This window comes from Trematomus bernacchii, unplaced genomic scaffold, assembly GCF_902827165.1.
Source record: "Trematomus bernacchii unplaced genomic scaffold, fTreBer1.1, whole genome shotgun sequence".
Lineage (NCBI taxonomy): Eukaryota > Metazoa > Chordata > Actinopteri > Perciformes > Nototheniidae > Trematomus > Trematomus bernacchii.
Genome location: NW_022987593.1, coordinates 933,507 through 958,806, shown reverse-complemented (window position 1 = coordinate 958,806; position 25,300 = coordinate 933,507). Strand labels below are relative to the sequence as shown.

Sequence of the window (25,300 nt, the reverse complement as noted above, 5' to 3'; positions counted from 1 at the left end):
TGAGGGGAAAAAACGTTCAATTGGGTATAGTTTTTTAACATTTTATTTTTACATGTTCATATAGATACTATTGCAACACAACAAGAAACTCAAGATTAAGTACAAAGAGTTACAAACATTAAGTCAGATGCACAGTCATCTAATTTCAAACTACATATTCCTTGAATACGATTATCTGTCTCAATTAAATTGAATTATTATACACCTTAAAACGATGTGATAAGGATCTCAGTGTGTCTTATACACAGTAAAAACCTGTGGTTCTGTGCAGATGTTATTCTGACCGACTGTATTTCCTGTATGGAAGGCCATGGCATCCTCAGAGTGTTCACATTGTAATAATATAGAATAAAAAACAACCTTTGCATTGCTTTGCTTTTTTAAATAACAGTTCGTTATGAGCCCCAGTTATTGACTTAACTTAACATTAAATAACATACGCTATACCTTATTTGTATTGAATTATTTTAGTAATCTCATGATTTGATCAAATGAAAGAAGTATTTCAAAAATGTTAGAAAACCAAATAATGTAGAATAAGCCAATAGAAAATTATATTTTCCTTATTGTTCACAAATCTTAATCATAAAATGGATTCTTACTTCTCGCATTGTCTGATATTCCTTATTAAACCATCTTATACTAAATGAATAACATACATTTTAAATAGTTTTGCCTGGATGTGTTTGGTCCTTGTGCCATGCCTAATGTACCTCTTTGCATTATATACACATAGTCACAAATATATATTTAAAATCTCAAAGCCGGGTGTTTTTCAGAATGTTTAGCTCTAAATTGAACTCATTTTCCACCTCCTTCTCTGCACTCATTGCAGGATTATCATACACTGCTATGTGTGATTTGTGTTCTTCCCCTTCAACAGCAAGCTGGCAGCATTTGCTGCAGCAACAGCATTTTGCGGTACAAGCACCAACCAATTTGTCCCAGGGTTCCAGGGAGTGGGCCCACAGAGGGAGGAAGTCCCAGGATCGCAGGGCTGCAGGCAGGCACCGGGGTTTCATTTTCTGCAGCGCGTTAATCACTACGATGAGGATCAGCATGGCGACCAGAGGAACACCCACGCCCACCATCACCTTCCAGCCGGCCAGAGACAGGCTGAAGATGAAGAGCGGTAAAATGAAGAAGAAGCTGATGATGTAGACGGCAGCAAACCAGCGGTAGGTGGCGGTGATGTTTCCCAGGCTTTTTGCCAGCCGGATAGGGATTCGGGTGAAGGGGATTGGATACCACAGAAGGATGCCAGAGATGTTGAACAGGAAGTGTACGAGGGCAATCTGGAAATAACATCAACTCTGTGAAAACAGGCTCCCTCTACCTAATAGTTCTTGTATCTCCCAAAATGCAAAAATAAATTTAACACATATTTAAATGTACTTGTGGTGTATGTGTGCATGTTTTCTTGTGCAAGTGACTGACCTGTAGAGAATTTGCCAGTGTCTCTCCAGGACTAGCCATAGCTGCCAGGATGGCTGTGGTAGTTGTACCAATATTTGAACCCAGAGACAATGGGTATGCTCTCTCTATGCTGATGACACCAATACCTATTCAAATAAACAGGAATTAAAACACATAATTACACTCCCTCTCTTCAACTACCATCATCCCTGTGTAACCAGGAAAGTAGTTAGTCAAGGTAGATTGTTTTACTAAGAAGAAAAGATTGACAGGAATTTTAAGTAAAAACGAAAAACACAAATAGAGATGAATGAAATGGATGAATGACCTCACCGACAAGTGGAGTGATAGCAGAAGTGAAAACAGAGCTGCTCTGCACAATGAATGTCATTCCAGCTCCGACAAAAATGGCAATGTAACCTGTGACCCAGCCGAATGGAAATGGGAAATCTGCACACACAAACAGACACACAACATGCATGTGTTACTAACCAACACATTCCCATTCATTTCTCTGCACTTGAGTGTGCGGTGCCACTCACCGGTGTTGAGGATCTTCTTGATGACTGAGGCCACCTGTCCCTTCAGCATGGAGTTGAGCAGCTTGACTATGAGTATCAGGCAGGAGCAGAGCACCAGCAGAGAGAGAGCGAGCAGGATCAGACCCACCGCCAGGTCTGGCAGATTCACATTCACAAAGATATGCTTACCTGAGGACAAACAAAAACACATGCATCAGCGATGGCTGGTATCCTTCATGTTTTAAAGCTGCATGTATGTCTTTTTTATGGCCTACTGCAACAACAACAAAACATTGTCAACGATTATGTGTTCTAAGGATACGGCTTATCTGTTTCTGCTGGTGGAAATGGGGTCAATACAATTGTAAATACATTTTAAAAGTTTCACTAAAAGATGTATGATCTTACAGTAACAGTAGTGTCTGTGCTTTGTTTGCAACGTCATGTTGAATGAAGCCAATTTTTCACAGTGAGAATAATATACATTAATTTAATCGAGAGATTACAGAAAATAGAGTGTATACTGTCAAAACTGCTCTTACATTTCTGGAGATTGTACGTTTCAGAAACGTTCTTCAGTGTGATGGTGTAGTTGCCATCGACCCAGCACAGGGACGGAGACGTGCAGTTATCTGGACCAGGAACCGTGACGTACACTAAGGACTGAAACAAATTGGCAGTTTGACAATAAAGATTTTGATCTTCTTAATGTTTTTGAATATTTGATATTGGAGCTGAAATGTTTTGGTCTTACTGTATTGGTGAAGGTATGGCACCATTTCTTGATGAGACTCTTATTCCTGGCTGCTGGGTCTCCGGTGGCAATCCCATTGATGACGGACTGGTCCAACTAGGTTGAAGGGAAAAATAAAGAAGTAGATCAAAACCATGACAAAGAAGAACTTTAAGGAACTGTTTAGGCTTTGTTAACCAAACTAGTTTTCTCCCTATGGCGTAGTTATATCCCTAAAGTGTTAAGTAGTTGCCTCCCCAACCCTGACATCATGTGATTGGTTTATGAGAGGTTCAGTGGACCACGTACAGTAGATTACACTGTGCAGTAACTTCTGTATCCGCCCAACTATGACTACTGTTACAGAATGTCCACAAAGCTTTTTTTATAATTGATAAATTGTTGGTAAAAATGGCTGTTTTCAGCCTCTCCAATATGGAAATGATCTTCTTTTCTTTATTTTATACCATAACAAAGTGGATATATTTCAATCTTGGACTTGAAAAAACACATTAACAGACATTAACTTGGACTTGGAGAAACTAGAAGGAGAGTGTTTCACTACTTTCTGCAAATGTATAAATTATGAAAATGATTGTACGATATTTCCAGACACTTCCAACAGCTGATAACAAAAGCATTACTGCTTAGGGAAAGATAGCATTTAGATGCGCAGCTCCTCTGTCTTGCAACAGTCTGCAAATTAAATGGAAACTGAGCAATCTGGTGCCACTAAATGTTTTTAAAGCTCGGTTGGATGCTACACAATCGGATGCTGTTGGTACCTGTTCATGTGGATACATTTTAATCCCTGTAATGATGCTGTATGATGTCCTTTTTGTTGTTCTGTTGTTTTATGTTTTTATGTTTCATGTGGAACCTACTTGAGCAGGTCTCCCTTGAAAAAGAGATCAATGATCTCAAGGGACTCACCTGGATAAATAAAGATTTGAAATGAAATGAAAACGGCTGCTTATTCAAATTCAAACTGGATATAAGTGCCAGCTAAATTTCAAAATGATAATGGAGTTAATATACAATTATTATATTAAAATATGTATTGTTTCTTTAATCCCACAGGATAGCTTAAATGACCTAATAACATTTTGTCCAGAATGTCAATAATCAGAAATTATGCGAAACATTTTACCTGTATAATTGAGTCAGTGAGGATATCAGTGATCACATTTAACAGCTCCGGGGCCTCTCCACTCTCAATTTTGAAGGAGTCGATGATGAGCTTCGAGACCTCATACAAATATCCACTGGCGATCTCAAGAGGCAGCAGCACCAGCACGGAGAGCCAGTTGAAGAAGTCGTGAACTGTGGCCCCTGCAAAGGCCCTGGGTACATTGTGAAAGGAGGTAGATAAATGCAAAGTGAGATGACCTTTGATCTTTCTAATGGGATTACATATTATTGCTGTACAGGAATAAGTCATCTAGTAAGAAAGCATGAAAGTAAAACTATTTATAATAGAAATCTCCACATTTTGTGACTTTTCAGATACATTTGATGATCATAAATTATAGGCTAAATACAGAATATTAGATAAAGAACACAATGTTCTTGAACATGTTGAGGGCTTTTTGACTGCAGAGAAAGGCAGTAAAAGGAACCAATCCATCAAATACAAAATAATTACCTGCGAAAGGTGCTGCGGTCACCAGCCTGCGTCATGGCGACGAGTGTGTTGGTGACAGAAGTGCCGATGTTGGTGCCCATGATGATAGGAACGGCCAGCCGGACGGATAACACTGCCGAAGCAACAAAGGTAACCTTAAGTGTGCGTGTGTGTGTGTGTGTGTGTGTGTGTGTGTGTGTGTGTGTGTGTGTGTGTGTGTGTGTGTGTGTGTGTGTGTGTGTGTGTGTGTGTGTGTGTGTGTGTGTGTGTGTGTGTGTGTGTGTGTGTGTGTGTGTGTGTGTGTGTGTGTGTGCCCATACTCACGTCCAGAAGAGACCATGCTGACCACTATGGAGGAGGAAGTGGATGAGCTCTGGACCAGCAGGGTGACCAGGACACCAATGACCAGACCAGCCAGAGGATTGGACAGAACCGAGTTGTCCTGAAAGATGTCCCCCGCTACTTTACCTGGGCAAGGAGAACATAGGAGTATGTGTATATTACCTCCTTCAAACAGTAATAGTATCATTGACTTCTTTCTGGACAAGGTTACAATACATAGGAATAAAAAGGTAAGTAACCATACAAAATACATCAATACAACAATGATAAAACAATGATAAGGAATATAATGAAAATGCATTATTTGATGTTACTCAAATCTATGTGCTTTTGAGTAAGTCGTTAAAACTTTGTGTTGAAGTTGCTGCTGTTCTAAGCTCTCCATTGTAACAAGAGATCTTGAATCTCAATAGGACAAACCTGGTTAAATTAAGTTAAACTAAATATAAAAGTGGCTTAAGATAGGTGTTACTGTGTTTACCTCCAACAAGCTGGAAAGCTGAGCTGAGGACGTCAAGAGAGCAGATGAAGATGTAGAGGAAACCCAGCAGCAGGATGAACTTCCCCACCGACACCAACACCCTCCACACCTTCCCTTTGGTATCCAAAGCTAGAGTGAGAGCAGAGACAAGACATGACAAATATTAAATAAATAATAAACATGGGAAAATATTGTCGACTAATAGGGCAATTATGTCTTGGCAGAATCAGTTACTCCAGTTATACTGTTTATTTGAATTTATTGATATGATGTTCAGCTTCTATGTGCTTGTGTAACAATGTTATGTGCGTTATGTTATGTACACTTTGTCACATGTACAGTAGGATATGTATACTTTAGTGGGCATGTAAATGTATTACATGGTCATGTACATCTAATCAGGACACACGTTATCCTCCAAAAGTCCAATGATAAGACCACACTGTACCTTAGTAATAATTGTTCCATTACAAGTCTTTACCTGACCATGGGACCCCTGTGTCCTTCAGCTCCGGCAGGTCCCACGGGTCTATTTCCTCTGGCTCCTCCTCAACCAACGCCACAGTGGAGTGTGCAAGGCTCGCTTTGACCTCTAAGACAGACAAACCAATGCACATTTACGGCACTTCTTTGTACAACTATATCAATTACATCATCACAATTCATCAAAAGCCTTCTGTTGCGTTTCACACAAAAATAAATACCTTTGCACATGTTGTCATTGCTCTTATTGTCGCCTTCCTCGCAATTATTTGGAGTAGCCATTGGCTAAAAAAGAGAGGGGAAAAATAAGATATTATACAAGGATTTCCTTCTGAATGATTGGGGGAAATGCTATTTTTCCAAATTAAAAACGTCACATACTTTCTAGGAAATGTATTGAAGTTTAATTTGAGTTGTATGAACATATATTGTCTGAAAAAGACATTTCAGTCAAATCAAATCATTACATTTGACCAACATGTATGTGTGTTACATACTTAGAGTTGTTTAACAGCTAATTATGAACTGTTAGACAAAGTATGTAACACACATACCCGCACACACACACACACACACACACACACACACACACACACACACACACACACACACACACACACACACACACACACACACACATGCCAGGGTATTGATCTTTTTGGCACGTGGTCTAGCTGCAGTAAAATTCCATTCAAACAACATTATGTTAGCTATTTGAATTCATGTGTTATCTATTAATACAAATCTTTGTTAATGTACTTATATTATATGATGTATATCATTAATGTACACAACACTGTGAATGTACCTATGTCCATAATAGTATCAACACATGTTTTTAAACAATTGTATGTTTTAATGGTCGAAATGTCAATGTGTTCTTTTATCACCTGATTAATCAATTCCATATAAATATAAATACTTTACCAGTATTTCAATAACCTGGATCCATTTTGTCCTTTGTGTTTGCAGCCAGGGCACACATGTTTATAGACTTACATGCAACTCATGTCAATCATTTATAAAAATGATAGCTTCAGAACTTTTAACGTAAAAATATGGCTTTGTACAAACTAGAAGATATCTCATTATGTTACTATGATAAAATATGTTACCATCATAATAGTAACAGCACGCTTAAAGGTTTAGAGAAAAAAGTATATCTGTAAGAGTATAATTCAGGTATATATAATACACTGTATAAAGCAATAGCATAACTTTGTGATTTATTTACCCTTAATACATACAATTTATTGTAATGTATTCAATCTCAAATAGTAAATTAATATGAAACAGTTTATACATTATTCAGATCAATAGAAGCTATGCTTGTCCTCACCTGTGGCTGGCCGAGCGAGTCCATGCTCCCTGTGTGTGCTGAGCTCACCTGGGCTTCAGGTTTAGAAGTGCTATCTCCACGCAGATAGAGTTAAATATTGGAGGTTGATGTGCGTGGAGGGCAGAGGAGAGTGTGATGTGAGTTCCCTCACATAGATAAGATGACCGCGCCTTTCAAACCTTGCTTAGTCTTACCTTCAACTGTTAACTGTAATCTCTCTGCAGGTTGTGTTGCAATCCCCCTCACATGGTCCCTGATAAGTCCTGAGTTGGTGGTGTCTACCTTCACCTGCACCTACACTTGCTGTTATTACCCAAACGCCTGGTTTTAGGCCTGAGATTTATATAAGGTTCTATTGTTTGTTGGTCCGTTTTGCAAATATGTCCATCCATTTAAAAAACGAATTCCTGTATCGCCTTAACAAAAGTACTCCACAGCCCTCAGTGATGCTGGCTCCAGCTGGTGGTCCAATGTGAGAGGAGTGTCATCGAGAATGACTCCCTGGCAAAGGTTTATACTAACAGATAGACCGCATGGGGTAGTGAGGGGGTTGCCGGATGTGCACTATGTTCTATTTTGGGCACATGATGAGATTTTTTTGGAGCAATCTATTGATTCTCTTAATACAGCTACCCATTGTTCAATACTTCCAACACATCAACGACTTACGTTTAGCCCCATCAAACTGTTGATGATGGCTGATGGCACAAAGAACTGAGAGGGACAAAAGTCAGCCTCGGCCACATGGAAGCTGTGACTGGAAAATGTTTGGTGAGGAAATCTACAATTCACTATGCTTTATTGGCATGAATTTATAAAGGAACTATAAAGACTATAAAGAAATTAATAAAGAAAAGAAAAAAGGAAATGTCTTCTATCTTTCTGTCTCTGAGTGGTGTGCACACATACAGTCCCTATCGCTGTACTTTAACATTTCAATGCACAATGGAGTTTTAAAGATGAATCCATTATTTGTTAACTATTAACTGAATGGTCAACTATTTTGATAAACCATTAATCATTTTGAGTAATCGTTTAGAAAAGCTCTTTGATTTCAGCCTTTTAAATGTAAATATATCTTGGTTTCTTAACTCCTTTATGACAGTAAACTTGAATGTCTTTGAGTTCTGGACAAAGAAAAACATTTCAGGATGTCATTGTTGGCATTGGGAAACACCGATCAATATATGCAGAGTCCTGGAGGGATGATGTTTTGTGATGTAGGCCAACCCAAAGGTTAGAACCACCCTGGTTCCCTGAGACAAAAAGCCAATGGGGTTTTTCCATTGAATCTTATACTTTACATAATCTTCACATATGAACACCAAATGTATCATTTCTGAAGTATAAACACGACTTTTAGAAGGTTAGAGCTATATTAAGCTCTATATTAGGCTATAAAGGAACTATGCTTCACATGACTACAACTCTACCACTACAAAGCTGAAGGCAGACGAGTGTTTGATGGGTTTACATTTTAAACTTGCCTCTTTTAAGACTTGTTAAAAGATTTACATTTCTCATGTGAGGCATTTAAGACATAATTGACTCTTAGCTCAAGTGACCAATAATTAATCACAGGTCCCCCTCTACAGCGAAAATGCAGCCAATTTTACATTTGATCGGCCCCTAAACCGCTCTGGTGTGTGAACAAAAATTAATCATAGCCCTCCTCTGTCACACACACAACCACAGATCAAACACAAATTTATTTTGATGTAGCACTTCCTCTCATGTCATTTTGCCAGTAATATTGAATGGAGGATAACTGGGACAACAAAGGAAAATATACACCTCTATTTTTAGTTTTATCGATAAATGTAAGCCTATTGATTGTGTAGTCACTCATCATCACCCCTCTGTCTCTTCGTGCCTGCTTTGTCTAAACAGATATTTTTTTTTAGATACTATCTTTTTCAGCACTAGCATAACGTTTTAGCTTTACTTTATGCAATCCCATGAAGAGGCAATCAAAGTCTTCTTTTTCAATCAGTATCAACAGCATCACCTAGACACCATACAATGCCATTACAACATTTCCTATTCCCTATTGGCAACTTCTTGACATTGTTTAGATGTAATTAACTGGAATACTGTTTTTTTACTTTTTATTTTTGTCATCATTTGTAGATGCGAAATGAATCAAACATGTTACTGCAGCACAGTGTAAGCAAAAGAGTTATACAATTGATACTTAATTAAATGTTTTACTTATTTATGTAACTAAAGAAAGTGAATGTGCGAAATATAAAAATATAAACATAACAATGTAAGAGAATAGTGTAAAGTAATGTGTGTAATGTTATGTTATTCGTCCAGTTGTATAACTTGAGCAGCAATTAGCCTACAATGCAAAGGCTTAGTTGTGAACAATAAATACAATAGCCTATTCATAATCATATAACTTTTACTATGACTTACTATTACTATAACTATTACACTACTACTTTGTATTGCCTTTATTATACCAAAAATATATTCCACTGTTATTTAGGCTACAACCACTAGATGGCTAGGTCGAATACCTTGAGATGCTTGAGATGAGACTATCATTTTCAAAATAAAAGACCCATTTAAAAGCACCCATTTGTCTAATTTATGCAATCTTTTAGGATTATGTGCATGTATAGTATGTATGATCATTTGTAAAAATCATGAGCTCTGAATATTTTTATGACAACAACACTTTTGTCGCTTCACCTTCAAATTATACTTTTTAACTTCCGGGTTATGTCAGTGCTGCTATCTGGAGCAATGACATTGTACCAAACAGAGAAGCCAGACCGCCAAGTGGCTTACAGTTTGTTATTTCACAAGCTTTGAAACATTAAATAGGCCCGGATATTGTCGTCAACATGTCGTCTACCACCGCAGGTTATACAGAGGAGGGTACGCAAAAGGTAGCACAGGTAAACACAACCATAAACACGCGTTGGGATGCTAACGTGTTAGCTGGCTAGCTTTAACTTTGGATGAACTGCTGTTGAAAGCGTATTAGTTTGTGAGGTGGGACTGCCTATTTCGCTTGCTAATAAGCCTAGTGCTAATGAACTAACTAACAGAATTAAAGCTAACTCTGGTGAGTGTGTGTGTTTATCTTCAGAAGCCTATGGGCACTTCGTACATCCCCACAAAAGAGGAGAAGAGGGTGTTTAAAGAGTGCGCCCAGGAAAGCTTTTGGTACAGGTGTAAGTCTCTCTTTGACATACAAGACATATGAAATGTGTTATGTTGTTTAAAAAACACAGCTAAAAGGAAATCTGTCTTCTTAATTCTGACTTCAACATGCTTCCTTTACAGCTCTGCCCTTCTCGGTGCTCAGCATGGGTGTCACTCGAGCCCTACTTGCCAGAGGTAATGCTATGCACAATGGAGAGGAATCAGCTTGTGAAATTATTTTAAACATACTTTACATTTTCAATTGACCCTTTTCTGTTTATTTACAGGTGCTCTGACTCCGCATCCAAAGTTTGGAAGTATACCCAAAGTCTTCTGTAAGTTCATGATTGTTTAAAGCTGGGAGATTAAACATTTTGCATCATGTTAATGAGTGGACAAAATATTAAGAACACCTCTAACTGTAACAAATAAATAAAAGCATGAACCAACAACACAAACTACAGCCCCTAAAAAATAAGTCGATTGGTCTGGTGTTACTAATACATCTATTATCAGAATCAATCAGATTATTATCCCGGTGGGACATTTGTTTTGTGAAAAATCTTAAATCTGGATCAACACCTCTCCAAAACAATTTTACTGAAAAACTGAACGTTGTAAAATCTTTAAGGTAGGAATTGACTGTTATTGGACTGCACTAGCATTGACCGTGTTCGCCAAATAAACCGGCAGTTGAGTTGTTATTATTAGTGTGATATGAAACCGGACATCCCCTCTGACTGAATTACAAAATGTTTTTAACTTGTTTTCCTAGTCAATATGTGAGGACTGTCAATAATGTTACTAGCTACTGTATCATATTCACTAACAAAACTCTTCTCAGTGATGAATATCCCCTGCCCCTAGTTTAAATGTGCCTGAATATTATATGAAAGAGCAAATAGTAATGGCCAAAATAATGTCTGATCAAGAGTGAGGTCTTAAAGAATAAAATATTTAATTAAAAAAACGTTTGCCTATCCAGTCGCTGGTTTTTGTGGCTACTTTGCTGGGAAAATGTCGTACATGGGACCATGCAAAGAGAAGTTCAAGAGCCTGGAGAACTCTCCTCTGGGAGAGGCCATCAGAAAAGGACTGCCTCTACAAGTGTGAGTACCACACACCAGAGATGGAGTACTCGAGTCCTGGACTCGGACTCGAGTGCCGATTTTCGGGACTTGTGACTCGACTCGGACTCGCGCACTGATTGACGCGACTCGGACTTGGACTCGTGAATTTTCGCGCACGATGACTTGGACTCGGACTCGGACTCGGACTCGTGAATTATCGCGTACGCTGACTTGGACTCGGACTCGTGAATTTTTCCCCCCACGATGACTCGGACTCGACTTGTACATTGACGCTCCGACTTGGACTCGGACTCGGACTCGAGCAAGTTTTCTATGGAGTCTGATGTCCTCTATCCTGGCGTGTGCTGGGCCCCGCTATTCCAGTCTAAAGATGTCTAGAGACACACCCCGCATCGTGCTGTATGCTTTCACACATTCTGCTTCCACATTGGAAAAGAGCAGCGCAAAGTGCTCTATGTGGAAACAATATTGAAGAGAAGGCTCCGTAACACATTACTCTAAGGATCGAGTTCAGACATATAGGCTGTCTTGAACACTATCATCAGAGTAACGTGATCTAATCAATAAATAAAGATTCAGCCGAAAGCACATGGCTACTTAACATGCAGAATGACGTCATTTTGCATGCTAAGTAGCCATGTGCTTTCTGGGGCTAAATCTTTATCAGTAAACTGATTTAACCGGTAAAAGTTCCTTCAAAATAAGAGTCCCGGTCTTATTACTATCAAAATAAAAGTGCAAAACGAAAACTTCACCATAGAAAATATTGGCATACCAATATAATCACTTCTCTAAAAGGTAACTCATTTTAAACATAGTTTATTTATATATAATAATAATAATATTAATATTAGTAATAAGCTTTATATTTGTATAGCACCTATTATAAGAATTGTAGCCAAACTGGCTTCACAGCAGTTCACTAGACAGATTAGTATAACATGACAGGATAAAAGCAATGTAGAGGAGCAGCTACATTTCAACACATATATCCACAAAGATTAATACATGAAGACTTGTGACTCGGACTTGACTTGGACTCTTCTTAGGTGACTCGGACTTGGACTCGGACTCGGACACAGGTATTGATGACTCGGACTCGACTCGGACACTCCTTGGGTGACTCGGACTTGGACTCGGACTCGGACTCGACTCGGACACTCCTTGAGTGACTCGGACTTGGACTCGACTACGACTCTCCCTTGGTGACTCGGACTTGGACTCGGACTCGAAGAGTGGTGACTCGAGAGTGACTTGGACTCGTGAATTGGTGACTTGACTACAACACTGCCACACACACACACACACACACACACACTTGTTTGTGACTATATGCTTTCCTCCTCCATCTACTACTTAAATATGTTTCTGTTCTCTTCCCCAGATCCAAAGGCCCTCAGTCAGAGATGAGTGACCCAGACACCCAGTCATTTGACACCATGTTCCAGGCTGCAGAAGCCCCCAGCCACGCGCCTGTTACCCAAAGTTATGACTACAATTCAGAGTCACCTGTGCCAATGGGCAAAGAAGATGACTTCAGCGCTCCAGGGAGCTACAGTATGTTTTTCAGATACAGTGTAATAATTACTGTCTTTTGAAGAGAGTTGTTAAAATAATCAATATTAAAGAGCATCATGATGATGAGGTTTCACATTTATAATTGATGCAAACTTGCAAAGACAATATGAGCCGAGTGTGCTTTTTCACAGATTAAATAACTGAAGAGTATTTCTTAAAGATAAATTAGGCTTATTGATGGCGTCAGACATTATTTTCCTCATTCTACTTAATAAATCCAACTATGAAATGTGTTTCCTACTTCTGCTAAGTTTTACTATGTCCTAGATAACGCTTTTTGTCCCCGTCTACTGTCCCCACCACTTTCAGTTGAAGACGAAGAGCCCAGGAAGAAGTCCATCCTCTATGAGGATCTGAGGGGCAAGAACAGAGAGAACTACGAAGTCACGCTCACTCAGAAGTCAGAGACTCTGCTTAAACCATCACCTGATAGGGAGCCAGGGAGACCCAGGAAAGACGGTAAGCTTCTACTGCAGAGATGTTTAAAACACTTGCTGGGTTGGGAAAAGACTAGGGCCGCATCTAATTTCTGGGATTTCCCCTCCTCGACTCCTATCCTCGTGTCTTAGTCCCGCCCACAGGAGATGCGAGCGGAGGAGCCAAGGAGAGAGGAGGGGAAGCAGCAGGCGGTTAGAGAAATTAGAACTCCTCTCCTCTGAGTGGTCATATTAAAGAGACGTCCATTAATGATGACAGGAGGCACAGCAGCCCTCTGTCTGATGGACAGATGTGTTCATGACGACTTATATATTTACTTTTAATTCATTCACAGTGCGGTATAATGAGACAATAACAGGCTACAGATGCGGACACACACATATATGTATATATTTATATAAATATATACAATTTCAGAATCAAACAAGTATGAGAGCACTCTCATAATAACGTAACACAATCAGAGACTGGATTAATCCCCCCCCCCCCTCTCCCCTCTCTGGTCGCTACAATGAGGAAAATAAGTTACGGGCCAAAAGTTGTATTTACAAGTATTAAAAGTAAGCAGAGGACACCAAACCAACTGAGACCTGTCTGTCTGCTGCATCTACTCTCACACACACTCACACACACACACACAGCTCCTAAAGCATAGTCAGGCTACAGCCGTTGTGTATTTTATTATGTGAAGCACTAAATGGTTTTAGAAAAATATCGACTCTTTGTTTGTAGATATCTACTAAACTAAAGCAAATAAAGAGAGTAGGCCTGTTATACTGAGTGATATATATTATACACACTGCTCTGCTTTCTGCACGGACCTCACAGCTGTTCTCTCTGTAAACATCGCGTCGCGATGAAAGCAGTTAATAAAATAATATCCAGGGGATGCATGCAGAGCTGTCATTGGCTGAGATCAGTCCGCCCGTGCGTCACGACTCTTTGAAACATCTCTGTTGCCGGAAATGCATCCACGGAGGAGCCGTGGAGGACCCATCAGTGTATCCTCGATTATAGCTCCTCCAGAGAGCCTCCTCGACGCTCGATCCTCGAAGTGCATTTAGAGAAATGAGATGTCCTTCAACATGGCGCGCTGAAATTCATTTCCGGGTCACTACCGGAGGATTCGAGGAGGGGAAATCCCATAAATGAGATACGGCCTAGGACAGGGGTACTCAAATACAAATCTTAAAGGTCCAAAAAAAATGTTTCAATATGCACTGTGCATTTTGTATTCCATCACAAAGCTGATTAATCAAATCACCAGCCAGTATTTATGTTCTTCTGGTTGCTGTGGAATCTGAGAGGGGGATTTGCTTGATTTGACCTGTTATTTCCTCTTTTTGTTTGCCTTCAAACATGGTCTCCATCACTTCAGTCATGCATTATTTTATATTTCAGTTATTATCCAGTGGAATGTCCTTACCTACTGGCCTAGTTAAATCAAAGTGGTTACTTTTTTTTGGCTGGGCAGTGGGCAGTGTAGTTTTACACACCGTCTTATTTGACTTTCTCAGGACTTAAAACTGTTTTTTGGGGGCAGACCCCCACAAAGAAAAAAATATATTTACACACGTAAGGTCATCATCTTAACAGTTTTGTATGCTCATCCGTGAGCAGAGCATCAAGTTGACATGTCTATTACAGCTGAATGCAGCGATTACCATTTTGTTCAGCAAAACGAAGACCCGCCCTACTGTGCCTCTGATTCGCAGACTGTTGGTGGGGGGAAAAAACGCTGACGGGATGCTGAATGTGATTGGACCAAAGCGTTGACAGACACACAGACAGTGGAACAGTCTGACATGCAGAGCGCTGTATGCAGTGGACATAGTGGAGAATTTTGACTCGTTGCGTTGTGGCGATGTCTCGCAGATAACACAGATAATACATATGAAAAGTATAATTTGCTCAGAGTCCAGAGACAGTTGTGGTTCGGTCCGGATCCGGACCGGAGTCCGGACTTTGAGGATGGCTGGCCTAGGAGTTGAAATTAGTGCAGCTGTTGTTTTTAAATGTTTCAGTAAAACACTAAACCCCTTCTTCTTGTGTCTCTTATGTTACAGTGAAGAACAACATCTATGGAGATTCTTGGGAGGAATGAGTCCTTATGTGAAATTAAGATGTAATCTGTACACTGGCATCACATATACTGCAGTATAGATGGCAGCCCAGTGGTAATTTTGTTCCAGTCTGACATGTGTCCTGAAGTTGTAGAGTTTGATATATATCTTTGCAAAACAGTCAAATAAAACAAAATACAAGAAGAAAAAAAACTGTCCTCTATTCTTAGACACAAAAAGATAATATGCAAGCTATTAGAGCACAATTTGGATCGACAAAGACAGTGTTGATTGGGTTATAACTGTTATTTTTGTAATCTATCTCAAGGGACGTATCGATTTAAAAAGTGTATAGCTTGACCACAACATCAGCAGATCATAATTAGTTTTGTCACACTATACAAGTATACCTTGTCCATAGTTCTGCCTGAAAAGGGAGAGGATGAAAATAAATAGTTTTTCTAGTTCTATCAAGTTTTGGGAGCTTCAGTCCAGTTAACATACAGTAAACTTAATCCTGCCCTCTTTAAATATACTGGATGTTTTTTTCTTCCAAGACTTTAAGTATTTAGTACACATAGTTTATTTGAAGAAATAGTACAAAATGTTTTTTGTTTTTTTTAAATGTATGTACAAAAGTTACACATAAACTTCAAACATTTAAACAAATGTCATTAAAATACAAGCTTCAGACGGTCGACAAATACTGTAATACCCTAATGTAAAATCAAGCCAAAAACGAGAGACGCTGCAGGTGCCTGGCAGCAAGGCTCCTCTATATGGATGGAACACTGTAAAGCAATTAAATAAATCATCATGCTTATAAATGAGCATGACCATGACCGTCGCTATGGCTGTGGTTGCAGCTTTGGCCAACACTCTGCTGTGAACCATGTCCATGATTTGGCCCAGAGCTATGAGCAGAGCCTTGGGGAATAACAGGTGGTGTGAGACCGGAAAGAGCGGCAGTCGAGTTGGACCAGCCTTCATAAATATTGGCTGTCATATTGGCTGGGTTCATGCTGGACAATGGAGCATAAGCCTGGACCGGGTAGGAACCAGGGGTTGGATTGATTTGTGGAAGGAGTGTTTTCCTCCTCTCCTCTGTGGAAGCAGGGACAAACTTGATACCCCTGATGCTCCTCAACAACCGGAAAGGTATCATCTTCTCCAGAGTTCCAGCCTTTTCTGCAGATATATTCAGAAGAGAGAACCATCCTTTCCCATACATCCAACCAACCAGGATGGCAATAATGTTACAGGGGAGCACACTGTAAGGAACGACGGCAGTGGTGATTATGAGGAGCACCCAAGGCAGAGCCATGGTGGGGAAACTGACCCCACACAGGAATCCTTTAGTCATTTTTGTGTGCATGGTAGTGAGAGCCACACATGCCAGGGCCGCAGGAAGCAGCCCCTCTGCGGGACTCCGGCTGCTGTCTTCTTGCATTAGATCCAGGAAGCTGTAGAAAAAGCCTGTGGTGGTCGACAGCAGCAGGAACAAGAACAGGAAGCGAACAGTGCCAACACCTTTCTCGAGACTGCCGCTGAGAAACACCAGAGCTGTGATGTTCACGAGGAGCTGAGCAGAGGTTTTGTGGTAAAAAGGGTACGCCAAGAGCCTTTGGAGGTGCCCATGTTGAAACACAGTAGCACCAACACTGAGCACTCCCTGAGTGAAGTTGAAATATGTTTGTATGCCGAACAAAGCACACGATAAAAGTACCACTATTACAATCCCGCTCGTGAGGTCAGGAACCAAACCTTTGAACTCTTGAAAGATCCATTTAAAATGTTCATTTCGCATCATCTTGAAAAACCACTTCAGATATCCACGGCTGATGAGCGGAAGAAAAACTTTGCCTGTGATTCGTTTGTCTTCACACTTACTAAACAGGAAGTGGCGGTACCGGTATATCCAGATTGCTTTAGGGCCGTTGATTATAAAATATTTAAAATGTTCGGGCTGATATATGCCCTTATGGATAACTTAAATGTGCGAAAACTATTTTTTTTAAATGGCAACACTTAAACTAACGCTGTTCGATGGCAAGCTGTTTCCAGAAGGAAGTAGACTCGCGCTGCTTGAGTGTTAAATGAAGACTTCTGGTCAAACGTTTCAAAATAAAATATGTATTGACAAAGACCGGCACATTTTGTGTGAAAGTTGTATTTAACTGCGTATGAAATCAAGGCATTTAAGCTGTATCTGAGTCGGAATTTAAATCTATAGCCTGTTGGGTTCAGATTCAGGATAAATGTCACATCTCTCCAACGTTCATGCCGTATTTTGAAGGATTGTTAGAACAACTTCCGGTAAGCTGTCATAAATATTATAATCATCATAATATTTACATATAACCAGTTGTATTAATATTTTCAGCGTTAAAATTGGGACAAAAAAGTAATGATTAATTATAAATTAATAAATTATAGCAACAGTGGTGAAAAATAACTAAACATTATTCTCCGTAAGGTACTGTATTTTACTTGATTATTTCCTATTGAGTAAATGTAATGCTTATACTTCAAAAAATGTACTTGATTTGTAAAAATGTTGAATGCAGAACACAAGATATTCTTGACATAATGCATGATTCAGGTTAAAATACTCAGCATTTCATACACATGAGTTTATAGAAATGTGTTTAAGTAGGCCACTCATACTTACTTTGATCAGATCATATATTAATATGTCCTTCTTTCTTCTACTTTGTTATGTACCCCTGGTATTGTCAGGTTGTTTGTACATACTGTTAACGTACATAGATATAGAGACAATGATAGAGATATGGATTTTGTTGTAAGAATTCTTACATATATAAAAACAAAATATTTCCATATTTATAATACCTACTGAAGTCATGGTAAATAATTAAACGTAAAGTACAAAACAGGACAAATGCTGCAATGCCATAAAGCACCCTTCATTCATTTTGTTTAAAAAAAAAAGGGAAAATAATCAGACGTAAGCACGTCTGTCCATGGATGTATAATAAGGTCTGTCCCCCTTCCGGTGTCTTCCGGTTACTGCGGCGGATGTTGATGTTTTGTTTCGGAGCAAAACGATGTGAACTGTTTCGTCTCCGGGACGGGTGGATATTTCTGTGCGGTTGTCTTCACGTTTCTCTGTGTACTCTTTTAACGGTACCGTTTCGCTGTTCGTCGGCATCGTGTCTGTCCCGGTGTCGGTCCCGGGAAGCGCGAGGCCGAGTTGTGCGATGATGGAGGACTTTGATGAGATCTACGAAGAGGAGGACGAGGAAGAGGAGGACGAGGACAGGGCCGCGGAGGAGCAGCTCCTCAAGTACGCTCCGGACCCGGTGGTGGTGCGAGGGTCCGGCCACGTCACTGTGTAAGCACCCGGCGACACTTAGGGGCCACCAGAGAGGAGTTTACCGGTACCGTTAAGAGATCAGCAGCCGCAGTCTCCGTGGATCACTGGCTGTTAACTGAGTTAGCATGGTGACCTAGCGCAGACAGCTAGCTACTAAATTAGCACCCAGCTAACTGGCTATAAGTGGTTGATTAGATTGAGCTTTCGTTTTAGCTATGTAGCTACATGACATATTCAATAATTACATACTTTTTTTAACGTATGTTGTTGTATTTGCTATTTTCGTGTTATCTAAAGTAGAAGTAAAAGTAGAACTACCAGCAGGGATACTTTGTTACAAGTAGCCTACAAGTACAAAAGTATTGGCATCAAAATATACTTGAGGTACTAAAAGTAAAAGTTTCCATTATGCATTGGCCCATCTCAGAGTTATACATGTTTTGATCATAATTATTGATGCATTAAAGTGTTTACCACAGCTGGTAAAGGTGGAGCTAATTGTTGTATAGTGCAAGCTTGTGAATTTACTCCAGGTGTGACTAAAGTCTTATTTAAGTGTTGATTAGGTTTCACATCATTAATCCAAATCTGCAAAGTAACTAAAGGTATAAATAAATGCAGTAGAGTAAAAGTACATTAAACCTCTGAATTAACCTCTGAATTGTAGTGAGGTATAAGTCCCTAAAAATGTAACTTTACTGGTACTCTCAATAACATTTCTGTGTAGCTAGCTACTGTGTTAAAAAAAACACAAAGTTGTTGTAACAGTATTAACTGAAGGAACACACAACGTGCTGATGATTCACTTGAAATTAAAAGGGTTGTTTCGTTGTTCACTGCTCTCTCGCACACTACAGTGTTGATACTACATTGTATGCCAGCACTCCTTTTGTGGTTACTCTTGTTGGCACATATGGCTGTGTAATGTAGTGGAAAAACAAGATGTATGATGTTGTGGGCAATCACTTTTGGTTTGATTTAGGTTTAGGGTACATGGTCATATTGGGTTTTTGGGGGTCAAACACAGCCATGTAGGCCTATCATTTTTGACATACCGAAGATACTATAATATCCGGTTTTAATATAATTATATGTTGTCTGTTTTATGGGGCTCCTTTTATAAATAAGATGGTAGATATGAGGAAGTTTATCCTTTGGCATATTTAACTTGTCAAAAATAACCCCTGATAGCTGCAGGCGACGGGCGTAAACTAGGGGCCTGCAATGTAAAATAGTGGTAGACTTGATGCCCCTTTTGTAAATATTTATTTTAACCGCACATATTTGCCTATGTATAACTGAGTAAGGTTTTCCCTCTCTCCCACAGGTTTGGGCTTAGCAACAAATTTGAGTCAGAATTTCCTTCAGCACTTACAGGAAAGGTGAGTGTCTTGTTGTAATAAATAATGCATATGATTCATGGCAAAATTACATTTTCACATCTAAAATATTTACCTTATATTCTACCAGCCAACACATCATACATAATATATGATGCATGTTGTTCTCTGTTAGCACAAACAGTGTTGATAGTAAACCACATATAAATGCAGATTACATTTATTTGGCCTAGATTAAATTGATTTAGAACGCTACTCAAAGCATTGCAACCCTCCATCTGAAAACACTCAATGTTGCTAACTGTATGTGCACTTCCTCAGGTGGCACCAGAGGAATTCAAAGCCAGTATCAACCGTGTGAACGGCTGCCTGAGGAAGACACTGCCGGTGAATGTGCGGTGGCTCCTGTGTGGCTGCCTCTGCTGCTGTTGCACATTGGGCTTCAGTTTGTGGCCGGTCATCTGCCTCAGCAAGAGGGTGAGAAACTCATCCGTTTTGCATATCCATCAACATCATAGTGAATCTAATTCTGGAAAAAGGGATAATAATATCAAGTTATTTTCTCGTTGCCTTCCAGACAAGAAGATCTTTAGAGAAACTCCTTGAGTGGGAGAACACCAGACTTTACCACAAGGTGAGCATTGAAGGTGTAAATGTTTTTTGTGTACGAGTGAACTTGATATGAAATGTTATGAAAATGTCTGATCAATATTGCTCTCTGTTTGCAGTTGTGTTTGCATTGGATACTAAGCAAAAGGAAGTGTGAAACCAACAACATGATGGAATATGTAAGTATCTGTTTGAGTGAAAATAATAACATATACAACACAAGGTCTGGTACAAAGATGACATATTTTACAACTTGAAATACAGTATATATCATTGCGGCAATACGTGTATTCTCGTCACAACCAATGCAAGGTAAACTGGGAATGACCATATCCATGTCATTACGTAATCTGCTAGAGAATGTATGCTTGAATGTATTTCATTGTTTCATGCAGTGACCAGCCGAAGTTAAGCTTGGCTTTACATTTTTGCTGGAAAACCATGCATATTTTTCTGAAACCTACATTGCCAATATTGGTTTGAACTTTGCCTTGCACATACAACATATGATACGTGGTAATTAATCACAATGTATGGGTTATATATCAAATTCCTCATGTGTTTCTCAAAGACAATCTTTCGATTTTTCCTTCCTGTCACTCTTTTTTCAAGGATGTTTCTTTTACTGAATTGTTTTCATTTTAGACTTTCTATAAATAATGAAAAATGATAATGAATAATCCACTAAATAAATACCCGGCACATTAATGTACCTGATATCATTGATGCACAACATAAAACCTGAGATGTTAAATTGATAGCTACCTAAATTGAAACGCCATTTCCTACCACTTCTCCACCCTCTCATAGTAACAGCTTTCCCTCTTATCTCCTGCAGGTAATCCTAATAGAGTTCCTACCTAAGATCCCCATCTTCAGACCGGACTAGCCCGAGTGTGGCGGATCTTCAACCTCCACGGCTGCCCAGATCTGTCATAGAACTACAATGGCTGCCAAGCTCCTGAAGAAATTCCCTAATATTTATGTTTACAGGGTAGCATCGTTTTTCCCTCTTCTCTTTTACCCGTTCTCTCGCACATAACTTCTCTTTACCCTTGTTTACAAATCCAGCATCCCAACACTTGTTAATGGATTGCATTCACCATTTAATCACGATTTACCGAGCAAGCGGGCACACTGTTAAGCCACGCTAGCCAGCACCAACCTGGGGATGTCAGGGGAGAACCAGCTATGGGCAGCGTTATGGATTTTGGAGCTGGAGACTGGACTCCTAAATTGAGTTCTCTGAGCTATGACTGGAATTGTGTCCCTGGTATGTTCCCAAAACTAAGCACATGGCACAGTCAGACCATGAGAAAAAACCTTCACGTTACCTACTGTCTCACCGCCAACTTCACCTGCAGAAAAAACACCCCAGTGCTTTTGTAAAAGTTGTTTTGGTTCTGTAGATCATTATTTAAGGCTGCGGATGCAACATAACGCACAACCTTAAAGGAACCTTCATCCAAATCAACTTTGTAGCGGACTGCCTAGTCTTACAGGAGCATGCTGGGCTCTCAAATGTCACTCCTCTTCTCCACTAGCAGACATCCTCCCGTCTCCTTTATGTCTCTGCATCACCCCTAACCCAGTGACAATCACACAGTCTGACTGTATTCTCCGTGGTATGAATGGGTCTTAATGCTGAACAGTTTACCTGGAACAATTTGTCTTCAACATTATGTTTGTCCAGGTGATGGGCTGGCTGCCTAGCAACTGCTTTTAATGCGCAGTGGAACTACTAGTGAAGCAGACACTTACATCTCAAGTTTTGTTTACTTAAATAGTGAAAATGAGTGAGTCAATGCTTGCAACACTTTTCACGGTGTTATGTGTGTGTCTTTTAGAGAGAGAAACAAGCAAAAAAGAGACATCAGACATTAAGAGAGACTATACTCTGTAAAGCAGGGTTCTTTCTTTGATGCTATTGTTTGCCATAAAACATATTTGTTGCTTTTCTTGTACTTTATAAATGCGCGAGTGGGCATATAGTCTGCATTTGTGAAATGGGCCTTTTTTGTTTTTTGATAAGATTTGCCATTGTTTTCTTTTTGTCTTTATGGTCACATGTCAACACTAAAGCACACAATGAGTCCTTAACACCGCCACATGGCCTCTCTTCCTTATCTGCTGACCTTGGATTACCTTAATGAATGCTCAAGTTAAGGATGTGGCTCTTCTGAGAAAGATAATCTGTTAAGATATTATCTGACTAATACAGAGGTCTGGGGTTACCATAGGTGTTAGGTCCTCTTTATAAGGTGTTAGATAATACCAGGGTTCTGTATCATGAAGCAGGATAACTTAAATTAGCTTGATAATTGCGCTGAGTGTCACCAGACTACTCCAAAGTCGGTTAGTGGTCGGACTTCCAAGCTGCAGCACTAATCAGTTTTTTTCATATTCTGAAATATTCTATAAATGAAAATGGCAGAATTTTCCAGCAGCAGGCCGATGTTTTCCCTCAGGAGTAAGAGACCAATACAGAGATAAAAGAGTGCACATCTTAAACTTTGGTTCATCATTTGGCTGCAAACACGACTCCAAATGAATGCTCATGTGGCCTTTTTGGTTGGTCCTTTATCTAGCATCTCATTTATCTTACAATCATGCTTTGTGAAAAAGCTGTAATACACATTTTAAACCTTTCAACATGTATCATAAAGCACAATTTAGTTTGATGAAACGTACAACCATTTATCCATAAAGGATGGCATATATTTAGCGTTTCCCACTCTGCACACCTCATGATTTATTAAAACATCCACAGACTGAGATTGAGAAAGGCCACTTTGATTTAGGTCACACAGCTCCAGTGATTGTATGAGTCACTCTCAGGGGATTATACTTATAACATGTATTATTGGAAAATCCTACTGTCAGGTTTGTTCCAGAGTTACATCAGGGGCTCCTGTACAATACTCAGATAACACATTATTGAATAATCAATAACTAATACATTTGGCTGTGAAATTTGAAAAATGCCCCTTAGATAAAGAAAACTAACCTTTCTGTGGTCTTCCTATTTGATAGTATAGGAAGCACATACTCCATGGACCCACAAAGAGCGCATACATTGTGTTCGTTTATATGTTTAAATACACAAACATACACTATTACCTCTGGGTAATGAAGTGATATCATCAGTCACTTTCCTATATTTCTGATTGTGGTCTGTTCTATATGAATCAAGGCATAAGGCCATATGCAGATATTTGTGGTGTGAGCGCGTATGTGTGTATGCAGATTCAAATGTTCTTCGTAGATCTCAGACTGTGATTGAATCCTGCACAGAAAATGAGTCCTTTTTTATATAACCCTGAGTGGTCTGTGTGTGTGTTTGTGTGTACGAGGGAGAGAAAGATATATGTACATATGACTCATGAGCAGGTATGCAGATGTACAGTAATAAACTACCAATAAACAAGGCTATGGGCATCCAAGTCTGCGTGATTTTTCCCCCCTGCTTGTTGACATTAAAGGTCCCCTATTATACTTTTCTTCAACAATATATTATAGGTCTCAGATTTATACAAAACATGCCTCTGAAGTGTTTGGCTCGAAATACCAAACGGATCATGCATGCAATAACCCCTCTGTTTCAGCTCTGTTCCAAAAGTGCTGATTCTGTGTCTGTAACTTTAAATGCTAATTAACTGCCACTCCCCCTGCAGAGTGTGATTGGTTTGAAAAAACACAATGTTGCTCTAGGAGGAGATTCAGGTGATAAGGTGGGCGGGTGTTACCTCGGTTGGTTATAGAGTGATGCAGTGACGAGTCTTAATACCCGGAAGTGAGTTAGCATTTTACCACTACCGGTTCCCTCGTCTCAGAGTCAATGGGATTTCTCCATAGGATTTTGGAAAATAGCTCGAAATAAGGTCTGTGATTGACACAAATTGAAGAGATGGATCACGTTTTGTTCTACGACATTAAATACATCAGCAGTGACCCCACTGGTGATTTTTGAAGAGTTTACGTGTCTGAAAAACGATGGTTGTTAACAAGTGGCTGAATAGGACTACAGAAGTTGTCGAGGAGGTTGTACGTCATTTCACCGAACACGTAAACACTCCCGCTAAGTTTGTTTGCCCCTGTTCTGCTTGAAAGCAAGTACCTGCGCTCTTGCAAACTGTTAAAACAAAATCTTCAACTTGTACAATTTTGAATCTGTATTTTTGAATATCGATCTTAAGTTGGCGTGACGTTGAAGCAGCGACCCTGCTGTAGTTCGTTTATAGCATAACGTTAGCAATTTGCTTCTGGCGATTAGATTTATGATTATAAAATTATAAAAGTAGGGTAGACATGTGGATATTATCCGGCTGAACAGGTTCGTTTTCCACAGACCTTATATCAAGCTAATTTCCAAAATCCTATGGAGAAATCCCATTGCTTTTTTGTCGAGGGAACCCATGCGCAGCTTATTTCCGGGTAAATACGTCATCCCTGCACCACTCTATTGGCTAATGGTTTCACAACCCAAAAAAAACCTTGTGACATCACAAAGTGGCCAACATCTGCTCAGCTAATTTTCAGACAGGTTTTGATATAAATAGATCAGGACAAATTGAGAGAAAATATTTTCACCTGAAACTTTCAGAATCTCACACATAGAGGGGATACATATGTATGTGCAAAAGACATGAAAAAGTGGATTTTGCATAATAGGTGACAAGGCTGGAGCCACACGAGGACGATAACGCAAACGGACCGAAATTGATATCAAAAAAGTCTTCCGTCCAC

General features: G+C 39.6%; 4 protein-coding genes across 4 annotated transcripts; 2 read left to right on the top strand and 2 right to left on the bottom strand.

Annotated features, from left to right (window-relative positions):
• Nucleotides 1-758: 758 nt before the first annotated feature.
• Nucleotides 759-7,002, bottom strand: slc34a2a (solute carrier family 34 member 2a). The gene is made up of 13 exons (XM_034130307.1): nucleotides 6,940-7,002; nucleotides 5,822-5,885; nucleotides 5,599-5,709; nucleotides 5,118-5,246; nucleotides 4,619-4,762; nucleotides 4,316-4,427; nucleotides 3,821-4,013; nucleotides 2,692-2,787; nucleotides 2,480-2,600; nucleotides 1,959-2,126; nucleotides 1,750-1,866; nucleotides 1,438-1,562; nucleotides 759-1,295 (listed from the first exon to the last, which is right to left on the bottom strand). The coding sequence occupies exons 1-13, from the start codon at nucleotides 6,961-6,963 to the stop codon at nucleotides 759-761; spliced, it is 1,941 nt and encodes a 646-aa protein (XP_033986198.1). The 5' UTR covers nucleotides 6,964-7,002.
• A 2,663-nt stretch (nucleotides 7,003-9,665) lies between these two features.
• LOC117482256 (OCIA domain-containing protein 1-like) lies at nucleotides 9,666-15,481 on the top strand. Its single transcript, XM_034130309.1, has 8 exons — nucleotides 9,666-9,848; nucleotides 10,043-10,127; nucleotides 10,240-10,293; nucleotides 10,386-10,433; nucleotides 11,084-11,207; nucleotides 12,574-12,746; nucleotides 13,077-13,226; nucleotides 15,272-15,481. The coding sequence occupies exons 1-8, from the start codon at nucleotides 9,795-9,797 to the stop codon at nucleotides 15,307-15,309; spliced, it is 726 nt and encodes a 241-aa protein (XP_033986200.1). The 5' UTR covers nucleotides 9,666-9,794; the 3' UTR covers nucleotides 15,310-15,481.
• A 392-nt stretch (nucleotides 15,482-15,873) lies between these two features.
• rhbdd2 (rhomboid domain containing 2) lies at nucleotides 15,874-17,343 on the bottom strand. Its single transcript, XM_034130308.1, has one exon. It carries the CDS (start codon nucleotides 17,076-17,078, stop codon nucleotides 16,089-16,091), a length of 990 nt encoding a protein of 329 aa, XP_033986199.1. The 5' UTR covers nucleotides 17,079-17,343; the 3' UTR covers nucleotides 15,874-16,088.
• Nucleotides 17,344-18,308: 965 nt separating this feature from the next.
• On the top strand, nucleotides 18,309-23,997 carry chic2 (cysteine-rich hydrophobic domain 2). Its single transcript, XM_034130186.1, has 6 exons — nucleotides 18,309-18,623; nucleotides 19,933-19,987; nucleotides 20,267-20,422; nucleotides 20,523-20,579; nucleotides 20,674-20,733; nucleotides 21,393-23,997. Exons 1-6 carry the CDS (start codon nucleotides 18,490-18,492, stop codon nucleotides 21,441-21,443), a joined length of 513 nt encoding a protein of 170 aa, XP_033986077.1. The 5' UTR covers nucleotides 18,309-18,489; the 3' UTR covers nucleotides 21,444-23,997.
• The last annotated feature ends 1,303 nt before the right edge of the window (nucleotides 23,998-25,300 follow it).